This window comes from Tursiops truncatus, chromosome 9 (genome assembly GCF_011762595.2).
Source record: "Tursiops truncatus isolate mTurTru1 chromosome 9, mTurTru1.mat.Y, whole genome shotgun sequence".
Lineage (NCBI taxonomy): Eukaryota > Metazoa > Chordata > Mammalia > Artiodactyla > Delphinidae > Tursiops > Tursiops truncatus.
In genome coordinates this window covers 51,118,002-51,136,587 of record NC_047042.1, presented here as the reverse complement: position 1 = coordinate 51,136,587, position 18,586 = coordinate 51,118,002, and the positions used below count along the sequence as shown (strand labels likewise).

The 18,586-nt window shown below is 37.8% G+C and overlaps 1 protein-coding gene across 5 annotated transcripts in view; it reads left to right on the top strand.

The window, feature by feature from the left end:
- Positions 1-18,586, top strand: part of CDK14 (cyclin dependent kinase 14) — a 618,912-nt gene that overhangs the window by 384,853 nt on the left and 215,473 nt on the right. For all 5 annotated transcript variants that reach the window (XM_073809735.1, XM_073809734.1, XM_073809736.1 and 2 more), the window contains one exon: positions 4,526-4,646. In XM_073809735.1, the coding sequence (XP_073665836.1) occupies positions 4,526-4,646 (121 nt within the window). The remainder of the gene's footprint in view (positions 1-4,525; positions 4,647-18,586) is intronic.

Genomic DNA, 18,586 nt, shown 5'->3' with positions numbered 1-18,586 from the left:
CAGTTTGGGGAATGAGGTAAGGTGTGAGAGAGACGTGTGGGAGTTGCTCTAATATAAAATACAAAACCACTGACAAGCACAGAACAGTGGCACATCCTCTGGAAAGACTGAAGTGGTGAGAGATATTCCTTTATATTGTATTTTAGTTGGCTTTCGCAAGTCCATCTACCTTTTGCCATTATTCCACTTAATTCAAAAGAAACAAGTCAGTGTTGCCAGTTCTTCCTCAATTCCTTAGTCAAAGCAAAGACATGGGAATTAGTATTCTTGGACACCAATGCTAGTTTTAGCAATTTTCTCCATAGAGTCAGAGGGATAACTCAAGTCTCCAACCGATGTTACTGCCTGCAAAAAGGATGCATTAGAATTTGAAAGAATAATTAGATGTGCATAGAATAGAAATCTAATGAACATGAGTGTACAGCTAAAATAACTTTTACTGTTTGGGGAACCTAAAACAGTTTACTAGTATATTGCATTTGACCCTGGACTCACAGCATGTTCCCTGTATTAACGGTGCAATTGGCCATAGAGACTTGTGGTTGGGGTCCAGTGGTTAGTGGTTGTAACTTGTGGTTAGTGCCTGTAGGACATCCTCATCCCTATGTCTAGTGAGGAATTGGGTAGACCCAGATCTGAAGCCCACAGACAAGTATGAGCTGGAGATAAAATCTTAAGAGAAGTCACCTAGGGATGACAGTTAAAACATAGCATTAGCCACAGTTACCCACAGAGTGTATACATTTAGAAAGCACTGGTTTAAATATATAACTCTAGACAAGTCCAGCAGTTATGGGGCAGATAGAGGAAGATTCCAGAAGCAGACCAAGTCACTCCTATTATCTCTTCCATAACTGAGAAGTCAAGGGAGTAAATTTAAAAGAATGGGAGTGGTCAGCTGTATCCATTGCAGCTGAGAGAACTTTTAAGATAAAGACTGAAGAATCTCCATTGGTTGGCGCCAAAGGGCTGGGCTTCTGGAGGCAAATGTTGGAAGAACCGTCACATGATTTACTTTGTGTCCCTACCAGAGGGTAGAACCAGGCTCAGGGTGGCAGCAGAAGTTAGACCATCTTATAGAGATATGAAAAGGAATTCTTTCCTTGGGTAAGAGCTTACCTGTAAAGCTTCTTAACTCTTCTGGAAATCTAAGATTCTACTATGCTAGCTAGAATCAAGGTTGTCCAACTTTGAATAATTGGCAAGAGGGCTTGAATGATAGGATTTTTTACTCCACTCTTAAGGTCTTGCCTTAGTTAGAAGTGGTAACATCTTCAAGTTGGATACTCTGAATCGTTAGGCAAGCCATTTTAGGTGCCCTAAGGAACATGCACCCTTTCATATGTACACACTCAGCCAAAGCAGCAGTGTATAAATAACCTATAGTCATCTAGTTAGCATTTCACGTTGCTTTTTGACTCTTAATTCAAACTGAACATTAATATAAGAAGTTTTGATAATAACCCATGAACTTCATCCTTTTTAGAAGGTATTGTAGCTTTCTTCCTGTAGTGTAACCATAGCAACTGACAAGGAACAGAGAAAGAAAGCTTTCACACATGCTGTGCTAATTAATCCTATCCTACAGTTTTCCTTCAGCCGGAGGATGCAGTTTAATAAATTTTGCATAGTGAGCGTGTTTTGATGCATGAACTGTATAAATACATAGCAATATCTTTACTAAATATATTTATTTAAAAATGCAGTTGTATATTTCTACTTCGAGGTGTACTTTTTTTTTCTTTTGAGTCATTGTTTTAATAATGTGCTCCCTCCCTGAAAAGTTTTGGCATTTATTTATCTTTTTAACTGAACAGAAATACTTTTAGGGTAAAAACCTTTTGTTTAACAATATACAGGACACTCTCTACAAGATTATGTTTTAATTGACTATTAAAGTGAGATATGAGAGTTTTTCTCAAGTGATACAGAAGAATGTATCTTAAAAATATAATAACATGCTTTAATATGACACATTTACATGCAAACCACTTTAAGAAACTGTCTTAACACATTGAAGAGTTAGATATTGAAAACTCATTTTCGTTGTTGATTTGGGAAGCTGTGTGACCCATGTGAATGGAGTTTGGGCAGTCCTTGACTGAAACATGAGATGGAGAAAAATAATGTAGATGAAGAGCTTTTTCTGTTTATATTTTTCAGAAATATTTAATCAGTTTTACAAACTTATATTCAGAGTGGGCATAACTGACCTGAAGTCACATATCATTATTTAGATTTATACTATTTCTAGGTAATTTTGAGGTTTGGTTCTCCCTTTAAAACTGGGGGTATCTGGGCTTCCCTGGTGGCACAGTGGTTGAGAGTCTGCCTGCCGATGCAGGGGACACGGGTTCGTGCCCTGGTCTGGGAAGATGCCACGTGCCACGGAGCGGCTGGGCCCGTGAGCCATGGCCGCTGAGCCTGCGCGTCCGGAGCCTGTGCTCCGCAACGGGAGAGGCCACAGCAGTGAGAGGTCCGCGTACCGCAAAAAAAATAAAAAATACTGGGGGTATCACAATTTTCTGTAACCAGTCTGGTCTTCTGAGCTGTCAAAGAAAATCTCATATTCTTAAATTCTCCTATCCCTCTGGCCTAGCTTTTTGTCAACAGGGACTTGGCAAAACCAAGGGAATCCAGCCTGAATGTTTTTGGCGTCCCATTTGCCTTGACAACAGCATATGGAACGAGTCAGAACCTACTTCAGGACTTGTGCTTATTAGCTCTTTAGTCTGTATAGAAACATGCTCATTTGAGGAACTAAACTTTTTGATGAGATTACGAAACTCTGGAAACACTTTACCACCCTGACTGTTTTATCTGTTGTTCAGTTTTGCCTGCTTTGAGGTAGGATAAAACCTTGCAGAGAAAAGGAGTAGAGGTTATTATGGAAATCTGTTATCAGAAATAGTTATTCTATTCATGTGCAGAAAAGTTAGGGACAGTACATGTGTAGGTATGTTTGTGTGTGTATAATCTGTATATTTTAATATGGAATACTTATAAACAGTCAATTTATAATATGCCATTGTGTTGTTATAAAAACTGCATGGTAGGAAAAATTGAGTTATTGTAACCATAGTTGAACTAATTAGAAATTCATCTTCTCACCAGATGCTCTATTAATTTTAACACTTACATATAATACAGTAAAGGGAATACCACGTGTTTAATAAACTGAGAAAAGTTATGTTCCTAAGTACTACATAAAAATTTAAATAATCAAAACATTAAAATAAATATGTTATGGTAGGTTCACTGTAAAAATGTTTATTCGCTTTGAGCATCACAGTGATAAATAATACTTTACACTTGTCATTAATGAACATACCCAGATAGAAAGCTATCACAGATTTTTTCTCTTAAAAAAATAATATCTATAGATTTTGTGTTTTTTAAAGGAATTAATTATGTATTAATTGTAGAAAACTTGGAAAAAACTCAGAAAAACTTATTAAATTAAAAAACCAGGGCTTCCCTGGTGGCGCAGTGGTTGAGAGTCCGCCTGCCGATGCAGGGGACACGGGTTCGTGCCCCGGTCCGGGAAGATCCCACATGCCGCGGAGCGGCTGGGCCTGTGAGCCATGGCCGCTGAGCCTGCGCGTCCGGAGCCTGTGCTCCTCAATGGGAGAGGCCACAACAGTGAGAGGCCCGTGTACCGCAAAAAAAAACAAACAGATAATCTTGTATTCCAGAACTAACCACTAAGGTTATTCAAATATATTTTCCACCAGTCTTTTTTCAGTGCATAAATATTTATGGTTGTGAGGTCAAATTGCATGTAATTTATCACTTAACATTTTATTGTGACCACTTTCCCAATTTTTAAACATTCTTAGAAAACAATTTAATTTATTATATGGTCTCTCATCATTTCCACATACCAGATTTATTTAACTGTTCCTTTATAATTATTTTTTATGTGGTTTTCAAGTGAACCTCCTGAATAAGCATTTCTTAGTGAGTGTTTGACAGAACCCTAAAACCAAAAGAAGTTTTGGAAAAACCCTTTGAGAAAAGAGTCATATTCTTATCTTTCAGATTCACCGTACACATTAGAAAAATTAAGGGCACTGAGAAGTCTCACAGTACGGAAACCTGTTTTACTTTTTAAACCATCTTTTCTCAAAGGTATTTGACCTTGGGACTTTTCCATATCACACTTATTTGTAACTCTCAGAACTAAAGTACCATGAGACATTCTTTGGAAAGTCCAGGAGATTTCCAAGCTTCTGCATAGTATCAAATAGTTTATGAATTGTTTGTTTACTCTCCTGGGATACTTTTTTTTAGATTCTTGGTGCTATATTAGGAAATATAAATGATTTATTGGTTATTAGCATGTATTTGAAACAGGTAGACCACAACAATGCTTTCCCCAACCTTTCTAGTAACCTTGACATTGCATTCGTGATTCTGTATTATAATATCACCTTTGACCTTTTAAAACTGTGAACATTCAAATTTAAATTCCCTTGTTTTATTAATGCCTATTAAACTTCTTTATGTTTCATGTAACCCACAGGTCTTGCAAGAGCAAAATCCGTCCCTAGCCACACATACTCCAATGAAGTGGTTACCTTGTGGTACAGACCTCCAGATGTCCTCCTGGGCTCGACAGAATATTCCACCTGCCTTGACATGTGGTGAGAAATGGAAGCTTTACTCTAGCTAATTTATCTATAGTGCTTGGTCTGGGTCAAGCCTAGACAAACATCCTAACAGTCTGAATGAAGATTAATGGTGCTGGAGTGTTGGCCTGTGTGTGGCAATACCACTGGAGTTTTTGAAAACATAATTGGGAATGTTCCCTAATCAGGGACTCCCTTACAGATGGTGTCTGCTAATGGTTCTTGATGGACAGGGGCAGAGACATTTTTCTAGCTGTCAGTTTGGTGATTTTTCTCCCTAAGGGTCTTAGTTTGTAGATTTATTTTATAACAAGGAAGTGTATATCTCCAAACAGCAGCATAGGTTGGAAGTTGTAGGAGCATGTTTAAATTCACAACGGAAATCAGATAAGTGGTCTGAAAATTTTGCTGTGACTGTAAGGTACTAAATTCGGTACAATATACCCCTGAAAACTGTTGGTACCAATTATCCAAAATGAAATTAAATGATTACTTTTTAAAAATATCAGAGTAAGTTTAATTTCAATAGAGTCACAGTTTTACACAGTGGTTTAGCAAAACTTAAAATTCTATTATAGGAGGCCCAAAGAGTGGCAAGGTTTAATGTGTAATTAATATTAATGATAAACTACGATGAGTGTTAGATCCCTTTTCTAGACTCACAATTGTGTTCAGAGTAAAACAGTTCACATAGCACATGGCTATTTGATAGCATGAATCATCTTCCATGAATGATGATGCCCTACATACAGAATTCAGCTACATGTTCACATAATGTTTATGACCTCAATAAAGCTTCAGCATGTGTCATTTATCTTCTTGCCCTGTACTTACTTCACTGCTCTACCCTAAATAATCTTGACTTTTAGTAAATTAGGCTGTGATGAGGCTTGGCCTCTTCCCTGATATTTTTAATCCAAACTTCCTTCCTTCCTTCCTTCCTTCCTTCCTTCCTTCCTTCCTTCCTTCCTTCCTTCCTTCCTTCCTTCCTTCCTTCCTTCCTTCCCTCCCTCCCTCCCTCCCTCCCTCCCTCCTCCCTCCTCCCTCCCTCCCTCCTTCCCTCCCTCCTTCCCACCCTTCCTCCCTCCCTCCCTCTCTTCCTTCCTTCCTTCCTTTCTTTTTGTCTGCGTTGGGTCTTCGTTGCTAAATGCGGACTTTCTAGTTGCAGCGAGCAGGGGCTACTCTTCATTGTGGTGCGCAGGCTTCTCATTGCGGTGGCTTCTCTTGTTGCAGAGCACAGGCTCTAGACATGTAGGCTTCAGTAGCTGTGGCACGTGGGCTCAGTAGTTGTGACTCACGGGCTCTAGAGCACAGGCTCAGTAGTTGTGGTGCATGGGCTTAGTTGCTCTGTGGCATGTGGGATCTTCTCAGACCAGGGCTTGAACCCATTCTGCCTGCATTGGCAGGCGGAATCTTAACCACTGTGCCACCAGGGAAGCCCTGATCCGAACATTTTATGGAGAGAAAATAATCAAGTTCCTTGTGATGTAGGGTACAGTGTAGATTTACTTAATTTAGATTCCAACAACCCCTTAGGAATGGGATTTGGGCATCTGTAAAGCCACTGAAAATATATGCAACATTTTGTGTACACGTGGATATATTTATTTTTCTGTGGTGTAGATCTGTATGAGTTATAGAGTGTTTTTCTCTACGTTTTGAGAATGGAAATTCTAGATTGTTTTTCAGTGAGGTCAGTTAAGGACTCTGCTAATAGAACATAGTTTGGAAATATTTGTGGCTTGGAGCCAGTTTTGTCTTAGTTGCTTGGCAGTGCAGTTAAGACTCTACCCTCAGAATGAGGAGAAGCTATTTTTTATACACTAGTGGCTAATTTTTCCCAAACCTTTGAAAGTGCTCTTTAAAGTACAGAGAACCGCATGGATTGGGACTTGCTAATATGTCTGTTTGTGATATATAATGTTTGACTTCCAGTCTGTGCCTCTCCACTCGCCCTGCCCCCAACCTTTCTTTGACATGTATGTGCCTGTTGGTGTCCATTCTCTTAAGGAAGAAGGCTTGGTTGCTTTCTGCCAATTTGCTTTAAGCAGAGACATAATGAAGCATAAGAAGAAGATGGTTATTTAAGTGGAAGGGAGGAAAACTGATATAAACTAATAGACCCCAAATGCCCTTTTGTCTGCTGCCAATATTATTCATTGCCAAAAGCAAATAGTAAATGTGTTATGTTGGAGCAGTTTCCCATGCTTATTGGCTCTACATTTCTAAGCCCTAAAATCTGAGTTATGTCTGTGCTATGCCTGTCACTCTGAATCTGATTTCATTCCAAGCCATTTTCTAAAAGCCATTTTGTTACTTTCCTATAAGTCAGGTAAAATGTATGTATTTTTCCAGTTAGAGAAAAGTTCACAGGGCAATGATTTTTGCATAATTAGTGACCTTGATGCTGGGTATTCAAAGATCTAGAAATGGGACTATAATTTAGTCATGGCTCAGCTGCACCAAAGAGAAGTACAAATATTAACCCATAGACAGTAGCAGGGGGGCAGGTGGCAGTGGTTTCAGGCTATTTTTACAGTTCATTTACCGTCCTGGGGCAGTGGGGTAGTAACTAAAAACTAACGATCCCTACACAGTGTTACAATTTCCAGTTTTCTGTTTAAATAGCTTCGGGCAATAAAAATATTAATGAAGACACTTATTCATTAACATTGGCAGCAAGTGATGGAAGTCAGAGCTCTCCCTGTTATGATTTACTGCTCTAGGTCTCCAGCATGGTGGTGATGTATGAATATAGTGTGTGATTTGAGAACTCATCAAGAAAGATAGCTTTATGACACCTTTGTCTGCCTCTGTGAAGGAGGGTTTAAGCAGAGGAATCAAATTGGACTTTGTGTCATGTATAGCTTCCCTTAATTCTTGGATTTTATAACTCTTTGAAAGTCAAGGCATAGGACATCATCTTTAAGCTTCTAAACCAAAAAGGCTTACCAAGTACTGAAAACCACATTAAGAGAAGTGCAAATGTGAAAAGGAGCTTATCTGTGTAGTTCCTCCCTTGTCAAGGAGTTCTGCTCTAGCTGTCGAGGTCATTGCTCTTAAATAAGCCTTATATTCCTTTATAGAAGCTCATAAATATGTTTAGAATGGCATTTGTTTTCTAAAGCAGAAGGTCACTTGGGATTATTTTAAGGGATTAATTTTTAGCATAGTGACTAAATTAATCTGTAGCTAATAAATATCTCATCATCATGGTGCTTTGGGGGGGGCACAATATATAGTGATACCACCTTGTGTCAGTTCCAGTGCTCCCCAACATGGTGTGTAAAGAATGATAGCATGTCAGTCTCTCCCTTTCATCATCTTTTTCAAAGCTAATTAACATATTAACTATGCTTGTCAAAATGTGGGGCAAATCATTTATAAATAAACCTGTCAAATGTAATGAGATTGCATATTAAATCACCCTTTTCTCTATAGCATTTCTGATTTAGGATTAAAATTAATTTATTTAACATTGTAGCAGCTGGGTGGTTAGAAAAAAATTTCCATACCGATCTTGATATATAGAAAAACGTCTGCATCAAAATTGATTTTGCATATATCAGAAAAGAAATTGCCTATTTATTGAGTATTATAAGGCCATTTAGCATTCATTTTATTAAATAAGCCTAATCACCATACATACTGGCAATATAGAGTTCTGCCATCATCCTTAATGATCTCTCCTGAACCAAGGAAATTTATGTAATAAAATAAAGTTTCCTAAGGACTCAGGCTTGTTTACCAGTGTTTTAAGAGAAAGAACCATAAATTGTCTTAAGCAATAGTAATAATGGTAACAATAATAGATACTTTTACTGAACACAAACTGTATTCTAAGTCCTCTTATGCATTTTAATTACTTACCTACTGTTCTATGATACAGTGAAAGAAAACAAAACCCAGGGAGACTAAATAAGAGAGTAAGGGTCATAGTTAGTAAATAGAGCTGACATTCAAACTCAGAGCTAACCTACTCCAAAGCCCTTTCTCCTTATAACATATTACATAATCTCTTAAGATGATTTATAAGCAGTTGTTTTTTATTTTACTAGTAAAGTGATTCCAAAACACAAGTAAGTAAAATACCTCTTTGAGAATTTAGGTTATGATCTGAGTCACGTTGGATCCTTTGCATATTTCAAACAAAGTAGATGGCTTTCCCTCTCACACAACAGCCTTGCAGACTGCTTTCTCTCCTAACATCAATAGTCTATATTATATAATTTTATTCAGGGTGGAGTTTTTTTGAAATAAACTTAAGACATGAATCATTGGATTGAATACATTTTCATGAGACCAATATCTATACTGGCAAGTATTTTCACAATTTCTAACCATTACTCATTTACCGCTTCTGCTAAAACGAATGTGTCCATTTAAAAAAGAATGCTAGTAAAAACTGAGAATTTGAGTTCATGGGCTACATAAAATCATCTATCAACATTATTTACACATTTTCTAATTAATCAGGTCATGAGACCAAGGGGGATTCAGATTAGTCACTCTCAAAAGTAACAACTCTTTAAGAGATCTTGAGAGCTGCTCAAATAATACATGATCCAAATGACTTGCCAGTGTAGCCACTGACAATGCAATGGAACATGACAAAAGAACAGGGATAGTCAGAAGGGTGTCTGGGGGACAAAAGCTGAGCTGCTGGTGGCAGCCGTACTTTCTGAGCCACTCCCACTACTGAAGTCCCTTAAAATTGTGATGACCATAGAGTATATTGTCCATACCAGGATACTTTTTAGAGTTAATAGTAATTCTGCTAGGACAATAGGTGTAAAACAGGGATATAACTGTGACGTGTGGTCCTCTTACTCATAAAGCACTGGAGCAATAATTTGCTAAATACTAGTAGTCAGAAGAGACAATGCATTTGAGTGCTCAATTCACACCGAAGGAGTGCTGGCTACAAACTATTCCTTGTGGAAAACTTCTGTTACATTGCTTTATAACAAATTGTCTCCAAAAGTACAGTTCTCTAATATTAGATTATTATGACATTATGGAGTGGCTGCCACAGTGCTGCATTTAGTGATGGCTTTGGAATGCTGAAGGGAACCTGTTCTCTTATCCTATCAGAAGCTTAGCGTGGTTATGGTTATTACATCCCATGTTGTTTATCAGTGTGTGTTTGTGAGAGAGAGTGTATGTGTGTTTTCAATGGATGTGTTTGGTCACTTGTTAATGATGGGCTGGCTGAATCATAACATATAAAATGAGACATTGTATATGTAGTTTTCACTACTAAATATTTTTAAAACAAATAAAAATCCCCCCATTTGTATCAAAGTTGGCAAAGTAATTGGTCACCCACAACTGGTTTTTGGATAATTTTTTTTTTTTTTTTTGTGATACGCGGGCCTCTCACTGTTGTGGCCTCTCCCGTTGCGGAGCACAGACTCCGGATGTGCAGGCTCAGTGGCCATGGCTCACAGGCCCAGCCACTCCGCGGCATGTGGGATCTTCCCGGACCGGGGCACGAACCCGTGTCCCCTGCTTCGGCAGGCGGACTCTCAACCACTGCGCCACCAGGGAAGCCCTGGATAATATTTAAATAGCCAATCACAATGACTAAGTTTCATGATACTAAGATAGCCCTTGGTATACTTAGCTGCCTCACTGGTTCATAGCTGCAAGAGATGGATAAATGCGGAAATTCTTTAAGAAATATATGACTCCATAAATGTTGAAAATAGTGTTCTTATTCAGCTTTTGGAACATCAACCAGCCAAGCTAAATATTTTGTATTTCTATTAAAGTATACAATCCAAGGGTGCTATAGAATATATCAAAGAAATAGAAGCTGTTGTATTTGGTTTTAGGGAGATTCACATACTGTCTATGTCTGGAGAATTAGAAATTTTGGCCCAGGATGTTCTCATCTTACGCGTGTGTGTGTGTGCACGTGCGTTTAATTCGGAAATATATGTTAGTACTCCAAGTTTGGAGAGCATTGGATGTTCACTAGTGCCTTTTATGTTTTACAAGTTGTGTGTTTTTTCATGTAGCTATTGATTCTCTGATCAAGGTAACTAACAGTGGTTTGCTGTATAAAGGAGGCCATGTTATCGTAGAAAATACGTTGAAAGCCTAAATTAGGCTCTGCCACTCCGTATCTGTGTGAATTTAGTTGATCAGATCGCTTAACTATCCTTATCTTCAGTTTCCAAATCAGAAAATTTTAATAATTAAACCTATTTCAGATATAACTAGTTACTAATAGCTGCCACAGTAGTAACAATAACAAAAGTAGTAATCTCCTGCTTCACTCATTCTCATCCTCTAATCCTATTTCTCAGAAGTAACTACTACTTTCAACTCTTTTAGGATCTATCTCCACATGTCTTAAATAATTGTTTATATTGCCATCTCTAAGTTACTATTTTAGACATTGCTACTAAGTAGGTGTATAGTAGACAAAGATTTAACTTTCTTCCATCAACGTTCCCCCAACTCCACCTTCATCTCATTCTCCCAATATAGAATCTATATTACATTTTGAAATATTAATATGTAAATATTAATATTATTCATGGTGAAGTCAAGTAGTATTCATGATTATGTATTCTTTCTTGTATAACCTTTGGTTTTTCCTGGACTTTATAATTGTCTCTGCTTTTTATTAGTTTAGTTGTCCTTGTCCCTACTGTTATTTATAGTCATAAAAGATCTGTCGATTATATATGGAAAATATTTTCCAAATGCTCAAACACATCAGCAGATCTGTCAATTCCATTTAATTTTCTTGACATCTCCCTCCCTCAACCTTTTCCTTGAAACTTTCCTCTCTCGGCTCTCTGATTTCTTGCCTTAGCACAGCTGAACATCTGTCATCTTAGGACTTCCGTTTCCCCCCTCTCCTGTTGTTGTAGGTCCTAAGCTAGTTGTTCTCTGTTTCCCTCCAAATCTGTTCTCTACCCTCTTCTTCCCTGCCCTATGTCCTGGATGACTAACCCCTAGGGAATACATCCTCCAAGCTGCCTTGGCTACTGGTTCCCAATTGAGTTCAGGCAATGGAAAAGTATGAGGATTGAATATATTCATCCCTACTTCTTCCCTGCTTTAACCTGTATTTCTCGGAATGGCTAACGACAGCTTCTGTGCGGAAGCACTTTTTCATGGCTCTAGCTGTCAGTAGATTTCCATAACATTTGGCCTTTATGATCCTAGGGCCAATAATGGCTTTTAGGTTTTTTTTGTGGGGGGGGGGTGGGTTTGGCTGTGCCACATGGCAACCTGGGTCCTCGGCAGTGAGAGTATGGAGTCCTATCCACTGGACCTCCAGGGAATTCCCGGCTTTTAATTCTAAGGCAAGTAATGACTTCCTGCTGTTGCTAGCCTCTTAGTGTTTCAGTATGTCTTATTAGTTCTGTTATACCTCTGTAAGTAGTAAATTCATCAGAGTCTGTTCTGGGTTGGATTCATTTTCCTTCTGACCTTTACTGATTATAGATTCCTTTTTTCCTGGATTCCTTGTCTTCCTCCTTTAGTTTCCTAAGAAAGAATGTGTTAGAAATACAAGTTTCAAACTCTTAGTTTTCTCAAAATGTCTTTATGCTGCTCCCACACATGATTGATAAACTTTGGTTGAGTATATAATGAGGGTTTTTTTTCCCCTCAGAATTTTGAATGTATTGCTTACTTTCTTTAGAGCTTCTACTATTGCTACTGAAAAGTCTGATTCCGTTCAGATTTGCAAGCATTTGTGTGCCTCATCATACTTTCTCCCTGGCAAGTATTAGCTTCTTATATCTGTCCCTGGTAATCTGAAATTGCTTGATAATGAGCTTTGATTGTATCTTTTTCTGTTGGTGCCAATTAGATACACAGACCAATTAAACACATTTTTTACTTAATTTCCCTTTTTTCAGCTCTGTGCCTCACTCTGCTCTCACGTTTTATCCTCAATTTGAGGACTTTTGGATTTAATTTCTCCAGAGGATAAACACTCAGTGTCCTGCTGGTGGGTTGGGGTGAGAGATGGTCAGAGAAGGCCTATGGGTCAATTGGTTTGTACAAACATTCAATCCTCCACCCTATTTCCAGTTGTCAGACTCACCTTTACACTTTCTAGAACTTACGTATCCAAGCTGTGTGCCTTTTCTAAGTTGTTGTAGGTAAATACTCAGTCTATAACTTGAGAAGTTGTATCTGCCTATGGTCTGCCTAGATTGCTACACCTTCATCCACAACTTATGAAAAAAATTCTCTCTCATCTTCTTGTGTGTCCTCATCTATCTATTTTATCCTTGTTTAAAATGTTATTCCTTAACTGACACTTCAGTCACTTTTGGGAGGGAGGGGGAGTTTGTGTACATTTTACCGAATGTCCTACTCTTGTTGATAATTTAATATTCGTGGCTTTACTTATGGACAGTTGACTGCTAAGGTTCTTGTCCTAGAGAAAATTGTGACTTTGCTTGGCCACAGATTTGAGTTGCAAGTCCTGATGGGTGGGAGCCAATCAACAGCATGGTGCAGGCAGGAGCATCTTGACTGCCAGCTTCTTAGTGTGGTTGTGGAAATTTATAATCCTTACCATTTAACTGTTAATGTAGTGATGACAACTTTATTTATGAAAACAAATGTGAAAAGAAAGCCGAGCACTTTCTGATAAGCTAGTGATGGAAAGGAATAGAATGTGAAATGATAGTTTTTTAAAAGATAAAAATTTTACATGAATTGAAAGAAGTGATTGCAGAAGGTAGTTCTCTGATCAATGGCAATGCGTGAATCCACCATGAGCTTACTATTAAAACAAGCAAAAGCAATCAGTGAAACTCTTTCAACAAATGTTCCAGTCAATATGAAGTTTCTAATCCAATGAAGGTGAAAAAGTAGATTGTTATCTTGCATGCACAGGGAAGATATGATTGAATGACAGTGTGATTGGAGAGAAGCTAGGGGCTTATATAAACATTGTTGGTAAAGGGACTTGGGTGTCTACTTCATACTGTTCATTGAAGTATGAAAGTGGGGACCTCTGTGCTATTGTGACGTTTGTGATTTAATTCCTCAGGACACTGCATTATCTAGCATGTACTTTAATTAGGAATCACATTTTCATTTACTGGTATTCTGCTCTATGAATTAATGTAACTTAAATATACTAGTAGCTTTCTTGGTTTTAGATACTATATTATGTAATCAATAAACTTAGATATTTGGGGTTTTTCTTGTTTTCCAGTTTTGGTCTTCAAATTGAATGTCCTTAGATTCCTATTGGTAAAGATGACATTGGGCAAAAAAAGAAATAGTACAATAATTGAAAAAGAAAGTCAAACTTAACTAAACTAGCCTATCAGTGGCCAAGAAACAGCCTGCTTTAAATTCCATTAAAATATAAAACAAAACTTAATTATAGTCTGTGACAGGCACTTAGTAATTACTAAGGACAGAATCTGAGTAGCTTCCTGTTTTCCTGTACACATGTGGATTGTTCATCTTTGGTATGGCATTTATATTTCTCTGTATTTCCATGTGAGACAGTAGATTCTAAGAATGAGATACTCACATAATTGCATTTTCTGTAGAGCCTGGCAAGGCATTTCTATTCTTTCTCATTGAAAATTCAGTGGTTCTTCCTTGACAGCTAGCTTTCACCATGTTTGCTTCTGAAGACAGAATATATTCATAGCCTAATGTAGACTCAACAAATTGAAAAACTTTATTATATCAACTATAAAAATTTTCATGTTTGTTATTTTTAATCCTAACATGTTAAATTTAGAAACTGTTTCAGAATTTTAGTAACCCAGTGAAATCAATTCATAATTTGGTTTTATTAGGTTTATGGCCATTTTATACCCCGACCTCCCAAATCTGAAGATTCTTGGTTATGCTGTTCACACTAGCTGGTTGGTGGTGGCACAGAGGTGAAAAGAACCTCTAGAGACTCAGGGCCAGCCCCCTTCCCACTAAGATCTCCCTTACACAACATGATTATGTTCAGCCATTCATTCATTCATTCAACAACACCCTACAGAATGTCCAGAGGTTCAAGAGTGAAAAAGACCTGGTCCCTGTCCTTCAGCAGCACCCACTAGTGTTACAGCATCACACAACTCCAGGGGCGTCATTCACATTGTAGTCTGTATGCATTGTCTAATCTATACAGCCACATTCCAGGGCAAGCCCTTGAGTGTATTCCAAGAAGGCCGCAGACTTCACCAAAAAATGGGCAATGAGGATTTATGGTGGGAAGGTTTTTGCCTTCAGGTCTTCCATGTGTTATCTAAGAGGGTTGTCATAGCAGATGGGGGTCAAACATTTCCCTGTCAAGTATCATCCATCTAGTCGTATACCTTAGTGGTGTTCATTCCAGCATTCTTAACCACAGACCATCTAAGTACAGCTATGCCATTTGATGACTGGAACTAAATGTATCAATTTACCACTCTGTAAACTGAAGTTCAGAATTGTTCTTTCAGGAGAGTAATTTACATGATTTCAGCAGTGATTTGTCTTTGTGATATGCTAGATATGTTTCTCTAAAAAGATTGCTTGAATGTGTCATTTGCTGTGATCTTTAAGATAATTACCCATAAACGATTTTTTCCTAATTCCCCACATTATTGCAGGACAATTAATAAATTTGCAGGGAGGAATCTTATAATATGACTTCCTTGTTTTGCATCAGCTGTCATATAAACAGAAATTAAAGATGTGCAAAGCTTATTAATTTGTTTTTTCCTGTCCTGCCTGGTCTGCAGTTATTCCTTGGAGAAGTGCTTTCTGTGGTAGCATTTTAAATGACTAACCGAATGGAACCTCTCTTCCTTTGTTGTTCCATAGTGCAAGAAATAATATTTCTCGGCTATTCAATGCAATATGTTGAGTTTTATATTTTTTCCTTATTGTAGTCCTCAGTAAGGGCCTTTCCTATTTAAATTTTTGTATCAATTGTTAATGGTTTCTGGATGTTCCTGTCTGAATATTCCCAGGTATCTATATAATATGTGGCTGTTACTTTTATTTATTTATTTATTTATTTATTTATTTATTTATTGGCTGCGTTGGGTGTTCGTTGCTGCGCACGAGCTTTCTCTAGTTATGGCAAGTGGGGGCTACTCTTCTTTGTGGTGTGTGGGCTTCTCATTGCGGTGGCTTCTCTTGTTGAGGAGCACGGGCTCTAGAGCATACGGGCTTCAGTAGTTGCAGCGCATGGGCTCAGTAGTTGTGGTTTGCAGGCTCAGTAGTTGTGGTGCACGGGCTTAGTTGCTCCGTGGCATGTGGGATCTTCCTGGACCAGGGATCGAACCCGTGTCCCCTGCATTGGCAGGCGGATTCTTAACCACTGTGCCACCAGGGAAGTCTGTGTGGCTGTTATTTTAAGACTTTATCTCTGGGGTTTTCATTATCTATGGAAGTCTGTTTTAAATTTTCAAGCATCTTTAAACACCCATCCTTCTTTCAGTACACTATCAATGGTGATAGACTTCAGTCTTTAGGGATAGTTTTATTGGTTTTTTTCTGCCCAAACCTTAATTTTATAGACTTTCTTTTGATATTTTTATCCTTGTTAGCATTTGTGTCACAAGGAATGAGAACGAATTCGCCATATCCGTTTCTTCTTTTTTAATCTGACCAGACTGATCAAATAAAGACGCGTCATTCTAACTGGGGAGGCGGCATGGCATAACGAAGGCTCACTGGCCCAGGATTCTGAGTCACAGCTTCAGGTTCTGGGGCTGACATTTAAACATGTAATATGGTTTCTTTACATGTAAAAATCAAGGCATTGTCTTAGGCACTCTCTAAAGTCCCTCTATCTCTAAATTTTAACAATCGAGTAAATTGTACTGTTGAACCAGAAGTTTCCATGGAGACCATTGGAATTCCTTCAGAGTGACATAAATGAAGTTAGGGTTTAGATATTTTGATGTCATGACTGAACTGATTTTTTCTAGTGTTTAATTTTATATGATGATATTAGTTCTAAATCAAATTCCTTTCTCTACTTCAGTTTCTTGTGTACACTCCTCAGAATAGTTTGTATAATTCATTCATTCATTCATTCATTCTTTTATTTGAAAGATATTTATTGAACACCTATTTTGTACCAGGTGCCAGGTTAGGTCCTGGGGCTTATAAAGATGAGAAAGATCCTTCCATGCCTTCAAGATCAGAAGGAAAAACAGTGTAATAAGCTGTAACACAGATACACAGTCAGTACAGTGGTGGCTCAGAGGGGAAGGTGATAAATTTATCTTTGGTGGATAGTTGAGGATAGGTTGGGGGGGGGGTGGTCACGGAAGGTGTCACCAAGTGGTAATTAGTTGGCCCGACTCGTCAGAGCCATCTTTCAAAGTTAACAAAGCTAGAGTTGAGGATACATTGGCCAGGCCATGGACAAAAGTACCCCACCAAGGGGTGAAACAACTGATATTTGTGGGTAGGGAAGAGGGACAGAGTTTAAGAACAGGTAGAGAAAAAGGAAAAAATGGAGAGTGGGGGAAAGTGGTTGGAAGCCAGAATGGAGAAATATTTAGGAATAGTTACGATGTGACAACTCGATTGAATGAGAGTGATAGGGGAAGGGCAAGGGTTTCAGATGATTCCTGGATTTCTGGCTCAGGTAACTGCACCAGAAACCAAAAATACAGCTTTGCAATGTGATTTAAAAAAAAAAAAATATATATATACACACACACACACACACGCACACACACACACACACACACACACACATACATATTTTAAGTATACATTTTTATATTATATATTTATGTATAAATATATATAAAGTATATATGTACACACATGCACATACACTAAAATATATATGTACCAAAATATATGTATACTGAAATATATACAGTAAAATATATCAACATAGATGTCTGCATATTAAAATGTATGAGCAAGAGTTATCATTGTAACTTAATGAGCATTGTTGCCAGTTGGTACTTTAAGGCGGTTAGGCTTCGAGATCTTTCTGGTCAGTGTTATTTCAGATGTGGATGCTGGTAAGGGGCTCCCTCTCACTGCCTGGTCCCTCCTCTCCAGTCAGCAGCGGGCCACCCTGGGCCTTGGCTTTATGGAACTACGTTAGGTTCCTGTACTTCATTCTTTGCTTTTGTTTAGGTTTTGTTCTGACATGCCTCATTTGTAAGTACAATTCTTAGAGATACAATTCTGTTTCATAGTTTGAAAAATAAATGTTAACGTATCTCCATATATAAAAAGTTTATTGTTTTGAACTGAATGTTCTCTGAGATGGGCTTTCACCCACAGTCTAGTGTTTGGATTGGTTTTGTTTTCATTCCTTGAGAGCTGCGTGCTCCACAGAAGTATCTGACTAAGATATATTGTGCCTATCTGTGCCTAATGAAGCACTAACCACAGTAAATGGTGAGTGACAGTTGAATCAGTTCAGTCCCTTCAGTAGCTACCAAGGACATGTGAAATGTAATTTTTTAATCTTTAACTTTCCAAATACTACAGATGCCAAAATGAAAAGATCACGTTTGTTATGTGTAATACATTTTCATACAAGTTTAACAAAAAAACCCCACTTTTTAAAAAACTTTGATCTTTTAGAAGCTAAACTAGGGGAAAAAAACCCTCTTTGTTCTATTTTACAAATATATATATTCCAACAGAGAAAAGATAAATAAATGGCCACCTTGTGCATCAAATTGCACTACCTTTAATTACATAATGATGTATTTCAGTGAAGCATGGCTAAATAAAATTACCTATTAGGTTAATTAACATGAAACCTTTCTGAGTTAGTATTGCATCCCTATGTGTTAAATTCAGATTGTGTTTAGCATTTAATCTAACTTATTTTATTAGTCTCCTGTTTCTTTGTGGTTCCCTTGGATGGAGCCTGAATACATATTTAGAGAATTAATCTGAGTTATAAAACTCCTTTCAACACAGACTTAACCTAGATTCCTTTAGATTCTTGCTCTTCAGTTTCTGGTCTTCTGAAC